Source organism: Pan paniscus, chromosome 1 (assembly GCF_029289425.2).
Source record: "Pan paniscus chromosome 1, NHGRI_mPanPan1-v2.0_pri, whole genome shotgun sequence".
Taxonomy (NCBI): Eukaryota; Metazoa; Chordata; class Mammalia; order Primates; family Hominidae; genus Pan; species Pan paniscus.
This window is the reverse complement of record NC_073249.2, coordinates 95,801,899-95,819,431: the sequence shown is the minus strand read 5'-3', so window position 1 is coordinate 95,819,431 and position 17,533 is coordinate 95,801,899. Positions and strand designations below refer to the sequence as shown.

The window sequence follows — 17,533 nt, the reverse complement described above, 5'->3', positions numbered from 1 at the left end:
AGGAGAATCGCTTGAACCTGGGAGGCAGAGGTTGCAGTGAGCCGACATTGCGCCATTACACTCCAGCCTGGGCAACAAGAGTGAAACTCTGAATCAAAAAAAAAAAGACGGGGTCTTGGCCAGGCGTGGTGGCTCAGAGCGAGACTCCGAAAAAAAAAAGACGGGGTCTCACTATGTTGCCCCAGGTGGTCTAGAACTCCTGGCCGCAAGCCATCCTTCTACCTTGGCCTCCCAAAGTGCTGAGATTACAGGCATAAACTACCATGCCTAGCCCAAAATAACATTTTTTCTAGAAGGAAGTCTTGGGTCCAATTATTCCTTCAGACATATCTTCCCTTTGTATGACTCCCTATTAAAATGCCTTTGAGGCCAGGTGTGGTGGCTCATGCCTGTAATCCCAGCACTCTGGGAGGCTGAGGCGGGTGGATCACTTGAGGTCAGGAGTTTGAGACCAGCCTGGCCAGCATGGCGAAACCCCACCTCTACTAAAAATACAAAAATTAGCCAGGCATGTTGGAGCATGCCTGTAATCCCAGCTACCAGGGAGGCTGAGGCAGGAGAATTGCTTGAACTCGGGAGGCGGAGTCTGCAGTGAGCTGAGATTGTGCCATTGTACTCCAGCCTGGGCGACAGAGTGAGACTCCATCTCAAAAAAACAAAACAAAACAAACAAAAACAAAAAAACACACACAAAAAAACAAAACAACTGCAACTTTCTTTAGGACATTTTCTCTTTGTCTCTAGTTGCACATAATCTCAATCTTTTCTGAAACTTCAAAGTACATTGTTTTTTCTCAAGAATACTTGTACTATTCTGCCTTATATTGTAAGTTTTTTTGTTTGTTTGTTTGTTTGTTTTGAGATGGAGTCTTGCTCTGTCACTCAGGCTACAGTGCACTGGCGCAATTTCGGCTCACTGCAGCCTCTGCCTCCTGGGTTCCAGCAGTTCTCCTGCTTCAGCCTCCCAAGTAGTTGGGATTACAGGCACGTGCCACCATGCCTGGCTGATTTTTGTATCTTTAGTAGAGACGGGATTTCACCATGTTGGCCAGGCTGGTCTCGAACTCCTGACCTCAAGGGATCCACTGACCTCGGCCTCTAAAAGTGCTGGGATTACAGGTGTGAGCCACCATGCCCAGCCCTTAATATTTTAAATTTAAATGCAATATACTCTACATTCTCCTTAGTATTACCACAGGTTTTTTAAATTCAAGAACCTTAAAACCCAAGTTAGTTACATTAATGGCTTAATAAGGAAAGGAATTTTGTCTTTTTCATATTTGTATTTCTGGAGGCCAGCACAATGCCTGACACTTAATAGGCTTTAATGAGTATCTGCTAATTAGTGAATATTAAATGAGGATTCGATGAAGTACACAAATTAGAATAGGAATGACCTTTTGACTTCCCTGTAGCATCTAACACCACAACCATTTCCTCCTTTGCCTTCTATGACACTGTTTCTCTTTGCTTTTCTGGTTCCTAATCCCTTCTCAGTCTCTTTTTCTAGTACTCTTTTCATGCTACCTCTGTCCTTGAACCTCTTATCTGCTTATAATACAAGTTCTTTTTGGATGTTATCCAAATTTTCCCTCTCTGCCCTTATTAATTTTGTATTGAAGTTGCCCTGATTTATTCATTAGTCTTCAAACACAACATGCACTTTTATTTGCCTATTGTAATTATTTGTGCCATGTATGTAATTGTTTATGTCACCACCAGACTATGAGCTCCTCAAAAGAAGGCACCAGATACCATGTGCACACATATTGAGTAACTTACTCATCTATAAAGTTGGGGCCGGGTGCAGTGACTCACATCTGTAATCCCAGCACTTTGGGAGGCTGAGGCAGGCAGATCATTTGAGGCCAGGAGTTTGACACCAGCCTGGCCAACATGGCAAAACCCTGCCTCTACTAAAAATACAAAAATTAGCTGGGTGTGGTGGCACACACCTGTAGTCCTAGCTACTTGGGAGGCTGAGGCACGAGAATTGCTTGAACCTGGAAGGTGGAGGTTGCAGTTACCAGAGACTGTGCCACTGCACTCCAGCCTGGGCAACAGAGTGAGATTCTGTTATAAAAATAAATAAATAAAATAAAACAAAGTTGGGAAAATACTTTTTTTTCTTCAACTTTTATTTTAAGTTCCAGGGTACATGTGCAGGATGTGCAGGTTTGTTACATAGGTTAATGTGTGCCATGGTGGTTTGCTGCATAGATCAACCTATCACCCAGGTATTAAGCCCAGCATCCATTAGTTATTCTTCCTGATGCTCTCCCTCCCTCCATGCCCCACATATTTATTTTGCAGAGTTAAAAGTAATACAATTAAAAGTGATAGGTGTACTGGATGTTAAAAAAAGAAAAAAAAAAAGACTGGGCTAGATGTGGTGGCAAACACCTGTAATCCCAGCACTTCAGGAGGCTGAGGCAGGTAGAACACTTGAGCCCAGGAGTTCGAGATCAGCCTGGGCAACAGGGTGAAACCCCATCTATCCAAAAACACAAAAAATTGGCTGGGCACAGTGGCTCATGCCTGTAATCTCAGCACTTTGGGAGGCTGAGGTGGGCAGCTCACTTGAGGTCAGGAGTTCGAGACAAGCCTGGCCAACATGGTGAAACCCTGTCACTACTAAAATACAAAAATTAGCTGGGTGTGGTGGCAGGTGCCTGTAATCCCAGCTACTTGGGAGGCTGAGGTAGGAAAATTGCTTGAATCCAGGAGGCAAAAGTTGCAGTGAGCTGAGATTCAGCCACTACATTCCAGCTTGGGCGACAGAGTGAGACTCTGTCTCAAAACACACACACACACACACACACACACACACACACACACCACAAAATTAGCTGAGTGTGGTGGTGTGCACCTGTGGTCCCAGCTACTCAGGAGACTGAGGTGGGAGGATCACTTGAGCCTAGGAGGTGGATCTGAGTGATCTGAGATCACACCACTGCACTCCAGCCTGGGTGACACAGCAAGACCCTGTCTCAATAAATAAATAAATAAAAATAAAAAAAATAGATGGCCAGGCGCAGTGGCTCATGCCTATAATCCTAGCACTTTGGGAGGCTGAGGCAGAAAGATCACCTGAATCTACGAGTTTGAGACCAGCCTGGACAACATAGCGAGACCCTGTGTCTGCAAAAAAATAAAAATAATTAGCCAGGTATGCTGGCACACACTTGTGGTCCTGCTACTTTGGAGGCTGAGGCAGGAGGATGGCTTGAAACCAGGAGTTTGAGGCTTCAGTGAGCCATGATTGCATCATTGTATTCCAGCCTGGGCAACAGTGAGACACTGTCTCTTAAAAAAAAAAAAAAAAAAAGATGAGAAGTGCCAAGCCCATAGTAGATACACAAAAAGTTGTAGCTACCATGTTTGAGGAATGAAAAAAGAGGAACAAAGAAGTGCTTTGGGCAAAGAGGAAGGAGACATTACATATATTTAAGAAGGGAATAGAAAATATTTCATTAAAAAGATCCCTTTATTGTTTACCTATCTCACCTACTCAAGAATATTACTCCCTCCAGCAATCCTCTGACTTACATCAAATTTTCTGTTTCCACTGAATCATTCCCAATCCACTATTTCTCTCCTAAAAAAAAAAATCCACAAAACAAACTCTTAACCCCAACTCCTTAAAAGAGCTTTCTATATTCACTGTCTCCAAGTCCTTTTCTCCAATTCTCCAATCAAACATTCATTCAGGTCACTCTGTCTGGGCGCAGTGGCTCACGCCTGTAATCCCAGCACTTTGGGAGGCCGAGGCAGGCCTATCACTTGGGCTCAGGAGTTCGAGACCAGCATGGGCAACATGGTGAAATGCCATCTCTATCAAAAATACAAAACAAAACAAAACAAAACAAAAAAATTAGCTGGGCATGGCGGCATGCACCTGTAGTCCCAGCTACTAGGGAGGCTGCAGTGGGAGGATAGCTTGAGCCCAGGAAGCAGAGGTTGCAGTGAGCTGAGATCACACCACTGCATTTCAGCCTGGGCAATAGGGCGATACTCCATCTCAAAAAAAAAAAAAACAAAAACACACACACAAAAAAGCCTGGGTGCAGTGGCAGCTCATGCCTATAATCTCAGCAATCTGGGAGGCGGAAGCGAGCAGATCACATGAGGCCAGTAGTTCGAGACCAGCCTGGCCAACATGGTGAAACCCTGTCTCTACTAAAAATACAAAAATTAGCTGGGGGTAGTGGCACGTGCCTGTAATCCCAGCTACTCAGGAGGCTGAGGCATGAGAATTGCTTGAACTCAGGAGGCAGATGTTGCAGTGAGCCAAGATTAAACCATTGCTCTCCAGCCTGGGCGACAGGGCAAGATTCTGTCTCCAACAAAAAAAAAAAAAAAAAAAAGGGCTCAGGTCACTTTGCTGAAGCTACTCAACAAAGTCACTAGCACCAGAGTCTCCATACTGCAAAAACCATCAGTCATTTCTCAATTTTCAGCTTAACCCATTAATAGTAATGATGGTTGATCACTCCCTCTTTCCTTGAAATACTTTCTTCATTTGCCTTCCAGGATACACATATCTCTAGATTTTCCTCCCATTTCACTGGTTGTTTCTTTCTTTCTTTTTTTTTTTTTTGAGAGAGTCTTACTCTGTTGCCCCGGCTGGAGTGCAGTGGCGTGATCTTGGCTCACTGCAACCTCTGCCTCCTGGGTTCAAGCGATTCTCCTACCTCAGCCTCCTGAGTAGCTGGGATTACAGGTGTGTGCCACCACGCCCAGCTAATTTTTGTATTTTTAGTAGAGACGGGGTTTCATCATGTTGGTCAGGCTGGGTCTCGAACTTCTGACCTTGTGATCCACCTGCCTTGGCCTCCCAAGGTGCTGGGATTAGAGGCGTGAGCCACAGCACTAAGCCTGGTTGTTTCTTATAAGTCTTTCTTATTGGTTCTTCTCTCAGAGCTCCCTTTTTCCCTTTTGTTTCTTTCTTTTTCCATTTGCCACTAATCAAAAGGCAATCAGAACTCTTAAGATTGAAGTGCTCCCAGAACTTAGTACTTAGGTCTTTTTTCTCTTTTTTTTTTTTTTTTTTTTTTTGAGAGCGACTCTCACTCTGTTGCCCAGGCTGGAGTACAGTGGCTTGATGTCAGTTCACTGCAACCTCCACCTCCCAGGTTCAAGAGATTCTCGTGCTTCAGCCTCCTGAGTAGCTGGGACTACAGATGTGAGCCACCAGGCCCGGCTAATTTTTGTATTTTTAGTAGTGATGGGGTTTCACCATGTTGGCCAGGCTGTTCTCGAACTCCTGACCTCAGGTGATCCTCCCACTTTGGCTTCCCAAAGTGCTGGAATTACAGATGTGAGCCACCGCGCCTGGCCTTTTTTCTATTTTACATTCATTCTTTGGTGATCTAATGGCCTTAAATATCTCTATTCCAATGACTCCCAGACTTTTATATCCAGCAACCTCAACATATCCAGTTGACATTTAATAGACATACCCAATTTTACATATCCAAAGCTGACTGCTTTTCCCTCCAAGACTGTTCCACCTACAGTCTTCCCCATTTCAGTTGACGGTAATGCTGTCCTTTCAGCTGTTCAACCAAAAACCTGAATCATTCTGGATTTTCTTATGTTCTAGATATAATCTGTGAGGAAACTGTATTGGCTCTACCTATAAAATATACCTAGAATCTGATCAACTTCTTATCACCTCCTCTGTCACCACCCTGATCTGCCAACATATGTCACCTGGATTACCGCAGTAGACTCCCAAATGGTCTTTCAACTTCTACCCTGGTGTCTACTGTCTAGTGCCAACCAGTACCCACTGTGATCTCTTAAAACACAGGTAGTCATTCTGCTGGTTAAGAATCCTGAGCACTGTTTAGCTTTGTGTTCCAGTAAAGTTTGCTGGCTGGCTTTATATCTGTTTTATGAGTGTATTTCCTTTCCTAGGATGTATTTTCTCTATGCATATCCTCATATGTGGCAATAGTCACCCTAGTCTCTTAAACTCTGATACAGTTATGTTTACCTCTCGATATGTTTTCACTACTCCTGGGATGTCATGAAAAATCATTGCAGTCCCCGGACTCCTGGCCACTCCTACTCCAGTGACAATGTCTGTCTGTAGAATATTGTTGGCAGAAATCATCCATATCCCAGGTTCACCTAGGAAAAGACAAGAGAAAACACTTGGCTGAAGCCTTTGATATAAATCACTCTGGACTTATTCATACTCCAAATCAGTAAATTTTTCAAGCATGCAGATATCTCTTCCCAGGAGAAACAGCCAGCTTTGAAGATAACTGTTTTCTCAGTGTCAGGTTCCTCTTCGTATATCATGCCAGCAAAATAAAGAATCATAAGAAGAGCTACGTAGTTGGAGAATGTAACTGTTCTCCTTAGGAAAAAGAAAAGCTCTTTTTACATACAGGGATAACTTTCTGAATAAATTTTGTTTAGAAGCTACTAAGGACAAATTTGCTTTGATGACAGCAAGAAGACTGCAAAAAAGTGACCATGGCAAGAGAAAGGATTTGTTTATTTTGGCTTAAGTCTAAAGATGGCCGAGGAATGCCAAATACTGGGTTAGAGTTTGTACTTAGCCTGCAGGATTACTGATCCTGGCATATGGCTCTTTCCTTCATCACATGATGAAGCCTCCCAAAATTCCAGATTGTTAGACTATGGGACAATCCTGTCAAAAATCTAGCTAAAAAGAATAAAAAATAGGCCGGGCATGGTGGCTCACGTCTGTAATCCCAGCACTTTGAGAGGCCGAGGCTGGAGGATCACCTGAGGTCAGGAGTTCGAGACCAGCCTGACCAACATGGTGAAACCCCATCCTACTAAAAATACAAAAATTAGCCAGGTGTGGTGGTGCATGCCTCTAGTTCCAGCTACTTGAGAGGCTGAGGCAGTAGAACCACTTGAACCCAGAAGGCGGAGGTTGAAGTGAGCCGAGATCACACCATTGCACTCCAGCCTGGGTGATAAGAGTGAAACTCTGTCTCAAAAAAACAAACAAACAAACAAACAAAGAGAGGGTAAAAAATACTCTGCTTCATTGACAAGGGATTTATAATCAGGGGATTGTAACTCTCATTGCCAACCTTAAAGTAGGTTTAGCTCATTGGTCCTGGATTGCATGTTGGTAGTGGTTGTTTGCAAATCAGCTGTTATAGCATTGGGGGATTCAGCTGTATAGAGCCCCTTTGTATCAAGGTCCAAAATACGTATTAATGTTAAAGTCAGGTCCAACATTTACATCACTTTACCTAAACATATGTATCCATAGTTACCAGAAGAGGCTGCAAAGCCAAAACCATACATTACTACAAGCAGGTCTTACTTGGTTGGATGTATACATCCAGGCAGTGTACACCACTTTGGGATATGATATTTGGAAACCCGAAGAATTCATACTCATTTCCTAACCAAAGAATGATTTCCTTTTCTTTTTTTTGAGACACAGCCTGTCATCCAGGCTGGAGTGCAGTAGTGCGATCATAGCTTACTGCAGCCTTGATCTCCTGGGCTCATGCTATCTTCCCACCTCAGCCTCCCAATAGTTGGGACCAGAGGCATATGCCACCACACCGGGATAATTTAATTATTACTATTATTATTATTTTTGAGACAGAGTCTCGCTCCATCACCCAGGCTGGAGTGCAGTGGTGTGATCTTGGCTCACTGCAACCTGTGCCTCCTGGGTTCAAGCAATGCTCCTGCCTTGGCCTCCCAAGTAGCTGGGACTACAGGCACGTGCCACCATGCCCAGCTAATTTTAGTATTTTTAGTAGAGACGGGGTTTCACCATGCTGGCCAGGATGGTCTTGAACTCCTGACCTTGTGATCCGCCTGCTTCAGCCTCCCAAAGTGCTGGGGTTACAGGCGTGAGTCACTACACCCGGCCTTAATTTTTGTATTTTTAATAGAAACAGGATTTCACCATGTTGGCCAGGCTGGTCTCGAACTCCTGACTTCAGGTGGTCTGCCTGCCTCGGCCTCCCAAATGTTTTCTATGATTTTATTTTATTTATTTATTTTTTGAGATGGAGTCTCACTCTGTTGCCAGGCTGGAGTGCAGTGGTGTGATCTTGGCTCACTGCAACCTGTGCCTCCTGGGTTCAAGCAATGCTCCTGCCTTGGCCTCCCAAGTAGCTGGGACTACAGGCGTGTGCCACCATGCACAGCTAATTTTTGTATTTTTAGTAGAGATGGGGTTTCACCATGTTGGCCAGGATGGTCTCGATCTCTTGACCTCGTGATCCCGCCACCTCAGCCTCCCAAAGTGCTGGGATTACAGGCATGGGCCACCGCACCTGGCTTATGATTTTATTTTTAACTCAGTACTTAGGACAGAAATGCTTTGTTTTCAAGAGTATAGTTGGCCAGGGGCCAACCCCTTGTATAAAAAATATAAAAATTAGCCAGGCATGGTGTTGTGTGCCTGTAGTCCCAGCTACTTGGGAGGCTAAGGCAGGAGACTCGCTTGAACCCAGGAGTCAGAGGTTGCAGTGAGCCGAAATCATGTCACTGCCCACTGCCCTCCAGCCTGAATGACACAGTGAGACTCTGTCTCTAAAAAAAAAAACAAAAAAAAGTATAGTTTATCTGGGTAAAAGAAAAAACCTTATTACAATGATGATATGTTAGGACTTAGGCCTTCAAATGTGCCTCACAAAATAGCGTACACATAACTAGTTCTTAGAACTAAAGCCTTATTGCCCTTTCCTTCCTGTTATCCTTTACTGTCCTTCAATATAGTAATTACCCTCCTTCAAAAGCTGGGAATGGAGGAGAAGACACAGTACCCTGCACTATCTACATAATATAAAATAGAGCTATGTATCCAATAGACTCTTGATAAATATTACTGGCTGGCTTCTAATTGGCTGGCTATTGAGTGAAACAGGCATTAAGCTAAAAATTATCAGTAACATTACAAATAATAAAATACTCAAAATTATTTTCTTTCTCAGAGAGTCCCTCAGATTTTAGATAATTTGGAAAAAAATATTCTAGGGGATTAATTGCTTTCTTGAACTTCTGGCCTTAAGTGACCTCTCCAGCTTGGCCTCCCAAAGGGCTGAGATTATGGGTATAAACCACTACACCAGTCCAAGGGATTAATAACTGCTTTTTTTTTAAATAACTGCTTTTTAATCCCCACAACTATCAATTGTAAGTTTGAGAAAGGGAATGTATACATACCATGCTGGCTGACAAGGTGAGTACTGAAGCAGATGATATCTCCAACAAAGGTAAGCTTGGTGTCTGGCTCAATGGCATGCTCTACAGCAACAGGAATATAATCTGCCATGCCTGGATGTCTCCAGTCCCAAAGCCCCACAAGTGTCAGCCCTCTGTTCACAGCCTGGGCCATGTAAGTATAGTTCTTATTCCCTGGTCCAATATGCAGCAAGTCATCTCTGCAAGTAGACATTAAAGGTAGAAATCTTTAAAAAGAGACAATAGTTAGAAAATAGTTCTGGGGAACACCCTACCACATTTTATATTCAACAGCTCAGAAGTTCAGAAGGAATTCCACAATAAAGAGTAAGTAAGTATGGGCCAAGGATCAGTCTATTACCTTCATACGTATAGTTCCCAGGAAGGCTTTTTTTTTTTTTTTCCAGTAAAGCCTTTTGATAATAATACTCCAGTTAGCTCCCTATGGATCTTTTAGTGAATTAGAACTTGACAGATTTAAGATATCCTGCATTTTTTCTTAAGTGACAACTAATACTATTGCCTAAGTCTGGTCTTTTTTTTTTTTTTTAAGACAGTCTTAATTGGTCACCCAGGCTGGGGTGCAGTGGCGCAATCTCTGCTCACTGCAACCTCTGCCTCCTGGGCTCAAGTGATCCTCCCACCTCAGCCTCCCTAGTAGCTGGGACTACAGGCACACGCTACCACACCCAGCTAATTTTTGTATTTTTGTAGAGATGGGGTTTCACCATGTTGTCCAGGCTGGTCTCGAACTCCTGGGCCCAAGTGATCCTCCCTCCTCAGCCTCCCAAAGTGCTGGGGTTACAGGTGTGAGCCACCCACCTGGCCTCACTTAAAAAAAATTTTTTTAACAAAAGAAAGATCAACTTCCAAATTCAGAATGTGAGAGGAATTTACTGGAGCTGCTATATAATACTAGCCTAATATGCAAGATTTCTACCATAGTGTCAGTACCATTCCTTTGACTTCCATACCTGTTCAGAGCCAGATAAAGCTGGGTATTGTGTGTGTGGAATTTCTCTCCGATACTATTATAAAACTGAACAGTGAAGGTAAGAGACATGCCCAAGGGAAATGCTGACAGGGTCCTTCCTTGGGCTGTGTATAGCTTGGGTTGGCTGCTCACTCGCAGGTATGTCACCGGTGCTACCTGTGGGAGACAAAACCTACTGGTACAGAGAAAGATGCACTGGAGAAGTGCTGCAACCATATTCTGAGACTTATAATCAATGATAAAGAGTGATGTTTCTTTTCTGTAGGAAATAGCTTTTGATGTGAGATGACTTAAGTCAGAGTGAAAAGAAATATGACAGCATAGCAGCATAGGAAATTCTTTTCTTTTTTTTTTGAGACAGAATCTCACTCTGTCACCCAGGCTGGAGTGCAGCGGCATGATTTTGACTCACTGCAACCTCTGCCTCCTGCATTCAAGCAATTCTCCTACCTCAGCCTCCCAGGTAGCTGTGATTACAGGCATCTGCCACCACGCCTGGTTAATTTTTGTATTTTTTGTAGAGACAGGGTTTCACCATGTTGGCCAGGCTGGTCTCAAACTCCTGACCTCAAGTGATCTGCCCGCCTTGGCCTCCCAAAGTGTTGGAATTATAGGCGTGAGCCACTGTGCCCGGCTTGAAATGGGTTTTTAATTTTTTTTTTTTTTTTGAGACGGAATTTTGCTCTCTCGCCCAGGCTGGAGTGCAGTGGTGCAATCTCAACTTACTGCAACCTCCGCCTCCTGGGTTCAAGCAATTCTCTGCCTCAGCCTCCTGAGTAGCTGAGATTACAGGCGCCCGCCACAATGCCCGGCTAATTTTTTGTATTTTTAGTAGAGATGGGGGTTTCACCATCTTGGCCAGGTTGGTCTTGAACTCCTGACCTCGTGATCCACCCGGCTCGGCCTCCCAAAGTGCTGGGATTGGCGTGAGCCACTGTGCCCAGCCGGGTTTTTAATTTTTAAAGCTGTGGGAATGTGAAGAGAAGCTGGAGCTTTATGAGGAAAGGACTATAATTCATCCATTTCATGCAGAGTGCTCAATATTTATGGTTAAATAATCAATTACTTATCAGGAACACAATCTATATTGTGTTTTCACACTGTAAGAGAGCTGCGATACAGTAAGTGAATCATAGCTTTATCATTTCATAGCCTCATGTAACTTTTCTGGGTCTCAGGTTTCTTATCAGTTAACAGTTAGATGGGGATAATAATGCCTACCTCATAGGGCTTTTGTGGTAGTTAAAAGAGATAATATACATACAATGACCAACATAGTATATAGTAGATGTTTAATGTCTAAAATTTTTTTTCGTGTTAAGACTAACTTATCTCTGAGGTCTTTTCTCAATTTTTTAATTCTTGTAGCAAAGCTTAATTTTTTAAAAAGAAACAGATTGTTGCTTTGTTTTCCAGGCTGCAGTGCAGCAGTTCAATTGCAGCACACAGCAGCCTCGAACTCCTAGGTTCGTGTGATCCTCCACCTCAGCCTCCCAAGCAGCTAGGACTGCAGACATGTGCCACCAAGCCCGGCTATTTTTTTTTTTTTTCCATTTTTTGTAGAGATAGGGGTCTCCTTATGTTGCTCAGGCTGGTCTTAAACTCTTGGCCTCAAGTGATTCTCCTGCCTCAGCCTTCCAAAGTGCTGGGCTTACAGGCGTGAGTCACCCAGCCCAGCCAATTTTGATAGCAATCATTCTACACTCCTCCGATACCAACCCTTTTGCCAAAGCTGCTAGGAAGACAATCATATAAATTTAGGCTGATCTGTTTTTTTTTGTTTTTTTTTTTGTTTTTTGTTTTTTGTTTTGAGATGGAGTCTCGCTGTCGCCCAGGTTGGAGTGCAGTGGCGTGATCTTGGCTCACTGCAGGCTCCGCCCCCCGGGGTTCACGGCATTCTCCTGCCTCAGCCTCCTGAGTAGCTGGGACTACAGGCGCCCGCCACCTCGCCCGGCTAATTTTTTGTATTTTTAGTAGAGAAGGGGTTTCACCGTGTTAGCCAGGATGGTCTCGATCTCCTGACCTCGTGATCCGCCCGCCTTAGCCTCCCAAAGTGCTGGGATTACAGGCGTGAGCCACCGCGCCCGGCCAGGCTGATCTGTTTTATAACAAGGGCTCTAAAGTTCATTTTAATTTTATGGCTTATAACCATGTCAAGACTGGCCTCTTATAGGTTCATTTCTGACTCCCAGAGAGTTTCTTCTTCTTCTCCTTTTTTTTTTTTTCTGGTTCATGGTCTCTCATGATACAGAAGTTTCTAATTCTTTTCTTTTTCTTTTTTTCTTTAATGGCATGATAAGAAAATTTCTAGTTTTTTAAAAAAGAAACTCTGCTTTTTAAGGCCAGGGTATGACTTTTATTTATTTGTTTTTTTTAGTAAGTCCATGAACTCACCTGGACCCCAGTTATGGTTGTTTGGTTGACTCCAAAAGGTTCTATAGAAGTGACTTCCAATACAGCAGTACCTGCAATGGAACCAGCTTTCAGGAGCCCTTCACCATCCTCCTCAATGACGGATGAATTAGGGAAACACTTGAGAACACGAGAACTCACGAAGGCAGCTCCTTCCCTAGGGAACAAGGAAAGGAAGTGGCATCTTTTGGGGGTCCTGTCTGACCAGAGAGAAAAGAGTAAAAATTTCCAGGATTACTGTTAGGGGATGTACTCGAGAAAACTGCTTGCCATTCTCCATGTGTGTAACTATTTGTTCCTCAGGTAAAAGTCTGCCTTTGGATTATGCTTATTTCTTTAAAATCAAATCTTATTACATATTTATAATTAAAAAATTATTTAGGCCGGGTGTGGTGGCTCATGTCTGTAATCCCAGCACTTTGGGAGGCCAAGGCGGGAGGATCACCTGAGATCAGGAATTCAAGACCAGCTTGGCCAACATGGTGAAACCCCGTCTTTACTAAAAATACAAAAAAAAAAAATTTTTTTTTAGCTGGGCATGATGGCGGGTGCCTGTAATCCCAGCTTCTTGGGAGGCTGAGGCAGGAGAATGGCTTGAACCTGGGAGGCTGAGGTTGCAGTGAGCCGAGATGACACCATTTGCACTGCAGCCTGGGGGACAAGAGCAAAACTCCGTTTCAAAAAAATAATTATTCAGCCAAAACAATTGAAAGCAGGTATTCAGGTAAATACTTGCAAATGAATATTCATAGCAGCACTATTCACAATAGCCAAAAGGTGAAAACAACCCAAATTTCTTTTTTTTTTGAGACGGAGTTTCGCTCTTGTTGCCCAGGCTGGAGTTCAATGGTGTGATCTCGGCTCACTGCAGCCTCCGCCTCCCGGGTTCAAGTGATTCCCCTGCCTCAGCCTCCTGAGTAGCTGGGATTACAGGCATGTGCAACCACCCCTGGCTAATTTAGTATTTTTAGTAGAGTTGGGGTTTCTCCATGTTGATCAGGCTGGTCTCGAACTCCCAACCTCAGGTGATCCACCTGCATTGGCCTCCCAGAGGCCTGGGATTACAGGCATGAGCCACTGTGCCCAGCCCCAAATTTCTATTAGGAGATGAAATTATAAACTAAATGTGGTATTTCCATATAATGGAATACTATTCAGTCATAAAAAGGAAGAAGTACTGATACATGCTACAACATGGATGAACCTCAAAAACATTATGCTAACTTAAAGAAGCCAACACAAGGCTGGGCGTGGTGGCTCACACCTGTAATCCCAGCACTTTGGGAGGCCAAGCCAGGCGGATCGCCCGAGGTCAGGAGTTCAAGACCAGCCTGGCCAACATGGTGAAACCCCATCTCTACTAAAAATACAAAAATTAGCCAGGTGTGGTGGCAGGCACCTGTAATCCCAGCTACTCAGGAGGCTGAGGCAGGAGAATTGCCTGAACCTGGGAGGTGGAGGTTGCAGTGAGCTGAGATTGTGCCACTGTGCGCTGGCCTGGGCAACAGAGCGAGACTGTCTCAAAAAAAAAAAAAAAAAAAAGCCAACACAAAACGTTGTATACTGTATGATTCCATTTATATGAAATACATTCAGGATAGCTAATACCGTACACAGAAAGCAGATTAGTGATTGCCAGGGGCTGCGAGGAGGAAAGAAAGAAGAGTGACTGCTTCACAGGTATGGGATCTCCTTTGGTGGTGATAAAAATATTTGGAACTAGATAGAGATGCTGAATACACAATATTGTGAATGTACTAAATGCCACTGAATTTTACACTTTACAATAGTTTTACATTATGGGAATTTCACCTCACACAAAAAATTATTTGGGAAAAACCTCCTAGAAGGCAAAAGTGTTCTTTCTATGTCAATGTTTTACTGAAAATACTTAAGCTTAGATCCTGGCACTTCCTTATTCTCCCTTTTCCTTACCTGTTGGTATGGAGTTTGAGCTGAGAATTTATAGGCATCAGAATCTGCTCTGGTTGGCACTCTGGAGAGAAGAGTTGGAGTTTTTCAAACACCTATAATGAGAAAATGTTTTCCTCATTTTTGGCAAAGACAAATTATGACTTTTACTTACATATAGACTTCAGTATAATCTCGAAGAGATTACATGCAAATAAATGACAACTAGGAATCAACAGTCTGCCTAACTTCTAATTAGTCTAAAATCGTCCACAATACTCCTCTCCAAAATGAACCAGGCACTCAAAACGTAACTAGATATTCTAGAAGATATAACCTAATGTTAGCCCTGTTTCTGACTCTGAGGGACTCAGCATGTAGCAAAGCTTACACTTACCACATCTTCCATATTGCTTAGATATTAGGTATAAAAATACTTTGAAATTTCTAATTTTGGCTCTGGTAAAATGACATGAAGTTTGGGGAAAAGAACTTATAATATTAAATTAGCATGAAACAACATCCAGGTCTTCCACCTTCTAGTAAAGTGCTCTTTCCTCTACTTCACATGGAATCAGAGAACCAAAGCCAAAATAAAGGAAAAAATAAAACAGGAAAAGAAAAAAAAAGTCTCAAAATCAGAGGCAGTGAAACTTACTCGACCCATATAAGTGATAATTTGTTTTTTGAATTCTAAAAACAACAGAGCCATTTAGCTTTTAGCCCAAGAATATCTGTAGAAACTATTCATACTCTTACACCTTATCAAAAGTTAGAATTATGTTTTATCCTAACTGTGAATATATTTAAATGGACTTATATCGGCTGGACGCGGTGGCTCATACCTGTAATCCCAGCACTTTGGGAGACCAAGACGGGCAGATTACCTGAGGTTAGGAGTTTGAGACCAGCCTGGTCAACATAACGAAACTCCATCTCTACTAAAAATACAAAAAGTAGCCGGGCATGGTGGCGCATGCCTGTAATCTCAGGTACTCAGGAGGTTGAGGCAGGAGAATCACTTGTACTTGGGAGGTGGAGGTTGCAGTGAGTCGAGATCATGCTACTGCACTCCAGCCTAAGCAACAGAGTGAAACTCTGTCTCAAAATAAATAAATAATTAAATAAAAATTGTTAATGGACTTATAATATCTATGTCAGGTGGAGTGGATCAGAAATGAATCCCTCTCTAGTTACTAAGGTGTTCATATCCTGTGTTCCTGATATGGGGAGTTGAAGGGAGTGTGTGTGCTACAGTTTCTTTTCTTTTTTTTCCAGACTACTCACCTGCAAGTACTAATAGTTTCTAATGTCAATAGTATATAAAAGCGGCCGGGCGTGGTGGCTCACGTCTGTAATCCTAGCACTTTGGGAGGCCAAGGCGGGTGGATCACTTGAGGTTAGGAGTTTGAGACCAGCCTGGACAACGTGGCGAAACCCCGTCTCTACTAAAAATACAAAAATTAGCCAGGCATGGTGGTGCACGCCTGTAATCCCAGCTACTCGGGGGGCTGAGGCAGGGAGAATTACCTGAACCCTGCAGTGAGTGGAGATTGTGCCACTGCACTCCAGCCTGGGCGACAGAGTGAGACTCTGTCTCAAAAACAAAAAACAAGCCAGGCATGGTGGCTCACACCTGTAATCCCAGCACTTTGGGAGGCTGAGGCGGGCGGATCACGAGGTCAGGAGATCGAGACCATCCTGGCTAACACAGTGAAACCCTGTCTCTACTAAAAATACAAAAAATTAGCCGGGCATGGTGGCAGGCACCTGTAGTCCCAGCTACTTGGGAGAATGAGGCAGGAGAATGGTGTGAACCTGGGAGGAGGAGCTTGCAGTGAGCCAAGATCACACCACTGCACTCCAGCCTGGGCAACAGAGCAAGACTGTCTCAAAAAAAAAAAAAAAACAGGCCAGGCACAGTGGCTCACGCCTGTAATCCCAGCACTTTGGGAGGCCGAGGCAGGAGGATCACTTGAGGTCAGGAGTTTCAGACCAGCCTGACCAACATGGAGAAACCCCGTCTCTACTAAAATTACAAAATTAGCTGGGCTTGGTGGCACATGCTACTTGGGAGGCTGAGGCAGGAGAATTACTTGAACGCAGGAGATGGAGGTTGTGGTGAGCCGAGATTGTGCCATTGCACTCCAGCCTGGGCAACAAGAGTGAAACTCCGTCTCAAAACAAAACAAAACAAAAACAAAAAACAAAACTATATACAAGCAATTAGCAGGAATGATAAAGATCTAGGAAGTACAAACCTGTTCCAGGAATCGCTCTAACAATTATCTGTCTCTATCCAGACTAAGCTCTTTGTTGATGGTAAGAGAATATAACTTTCTTATCCTTAATATACGAAAATAAGATTTAGATTTGGAAGCTTACCAGGATCTGTACTTCATCAGAGAGTTCCAACAAATTCCCCTCAAACTGCCCAGAGGAACTGTTCATGCAGTGAACAGTGACCTTGATACTGGTCCTGCCTGCTGCTTTTGTATGGACAACCATGGCAAAGTTATGCTCTACTGGGAGCTGTAGAAAAACCTAGACAGTGAAGGGATAGATTAAGAAATATTCATCAATAAACATGGTGTCCTTCCTTTTTTTTTCACTTTTTTAATATTAAATTTTTTTTTAAATTAAAAATAAAAAGTCAGGAAAGGGTGGGAGGGGGCGAGGGATAGAAGACTACAAATAGGGAGCAGTGTATACTGCTTGGGTGATGGGTGCACCAAAATCTCACAAATCACCACTAAAGGGCTTACTCATGTAACCAAATACCACCTGTACCCCAATAACTTATGGAAAAATTAAAATTAAAAATTCACTCAGCCTGGAGTGCAGTGGAACAATCTCAGCTCACTGCAGCCTCAACCTCCAGGGCTCCAGTGATCCTCCCACCTCACTCTCCCTAGTAGCTGGGACTACAGGGGCACACCACCACACTCAGCTAATTTTTGTATTTTTTGTAGACATGGGGTTTCGCCATGTTGCTCAGGCTGGTCTTGAACT

The 17,533-nt window shown here is 43.4% G+C and overlaps 1 protein-coding gene across 13 annotated transcripts in view; it reads right to left on the bottom strand.

The window, feature by feature from the left end:
• Nucleotides 1-17,533, bottom strand: part of NUP210L (nucleoporin 210 like) — a 161,088-nt gene that overhangs the window by 20,048 nt on the left and 123,507 nt on the right. For 8 of the 13 annotated variants that reach the window (XM_034936276.4, XM_034936263.3, XM_055113455.2 and 5 more), the window contains 6 exons: nucleotides 16,907-17,065; nucleotides 14,546-14,637; nucleotides 12,593-12,767; nucleotides 10,179-10,354; nucleotides 9,187-9,404; nucleotides 6,002-6,138 (listed from right to left, as the gene is read on the bottom strand). In XM_034936276.4, coding sequence (XP_034792167.1) covers nucleotides 6,002-6,138; nucleotides 9,187-9,404; nucleotides 10,179-10,354; nucleotides 12,593-12,767; nucleotides 14,546-14,637; nucleotides 16,907-17,065 — 957 coding nt within the window. The remainder of the gene's footprint in view (nucleotides 1-6,001; nucleotides 6,139-9,186; nucleotides 9,405-10,178; nucleotides 10,355-12,592; nucleotides 12,768-14,545; nucleotides 14,638-16,906; nucleotides 17,066-17,533) is intronic. The other 5 variants (XM_034936272.3, XM_055113477.2, XM_055113480.1 and 2 more) reach the window with 1 other exon arrangement.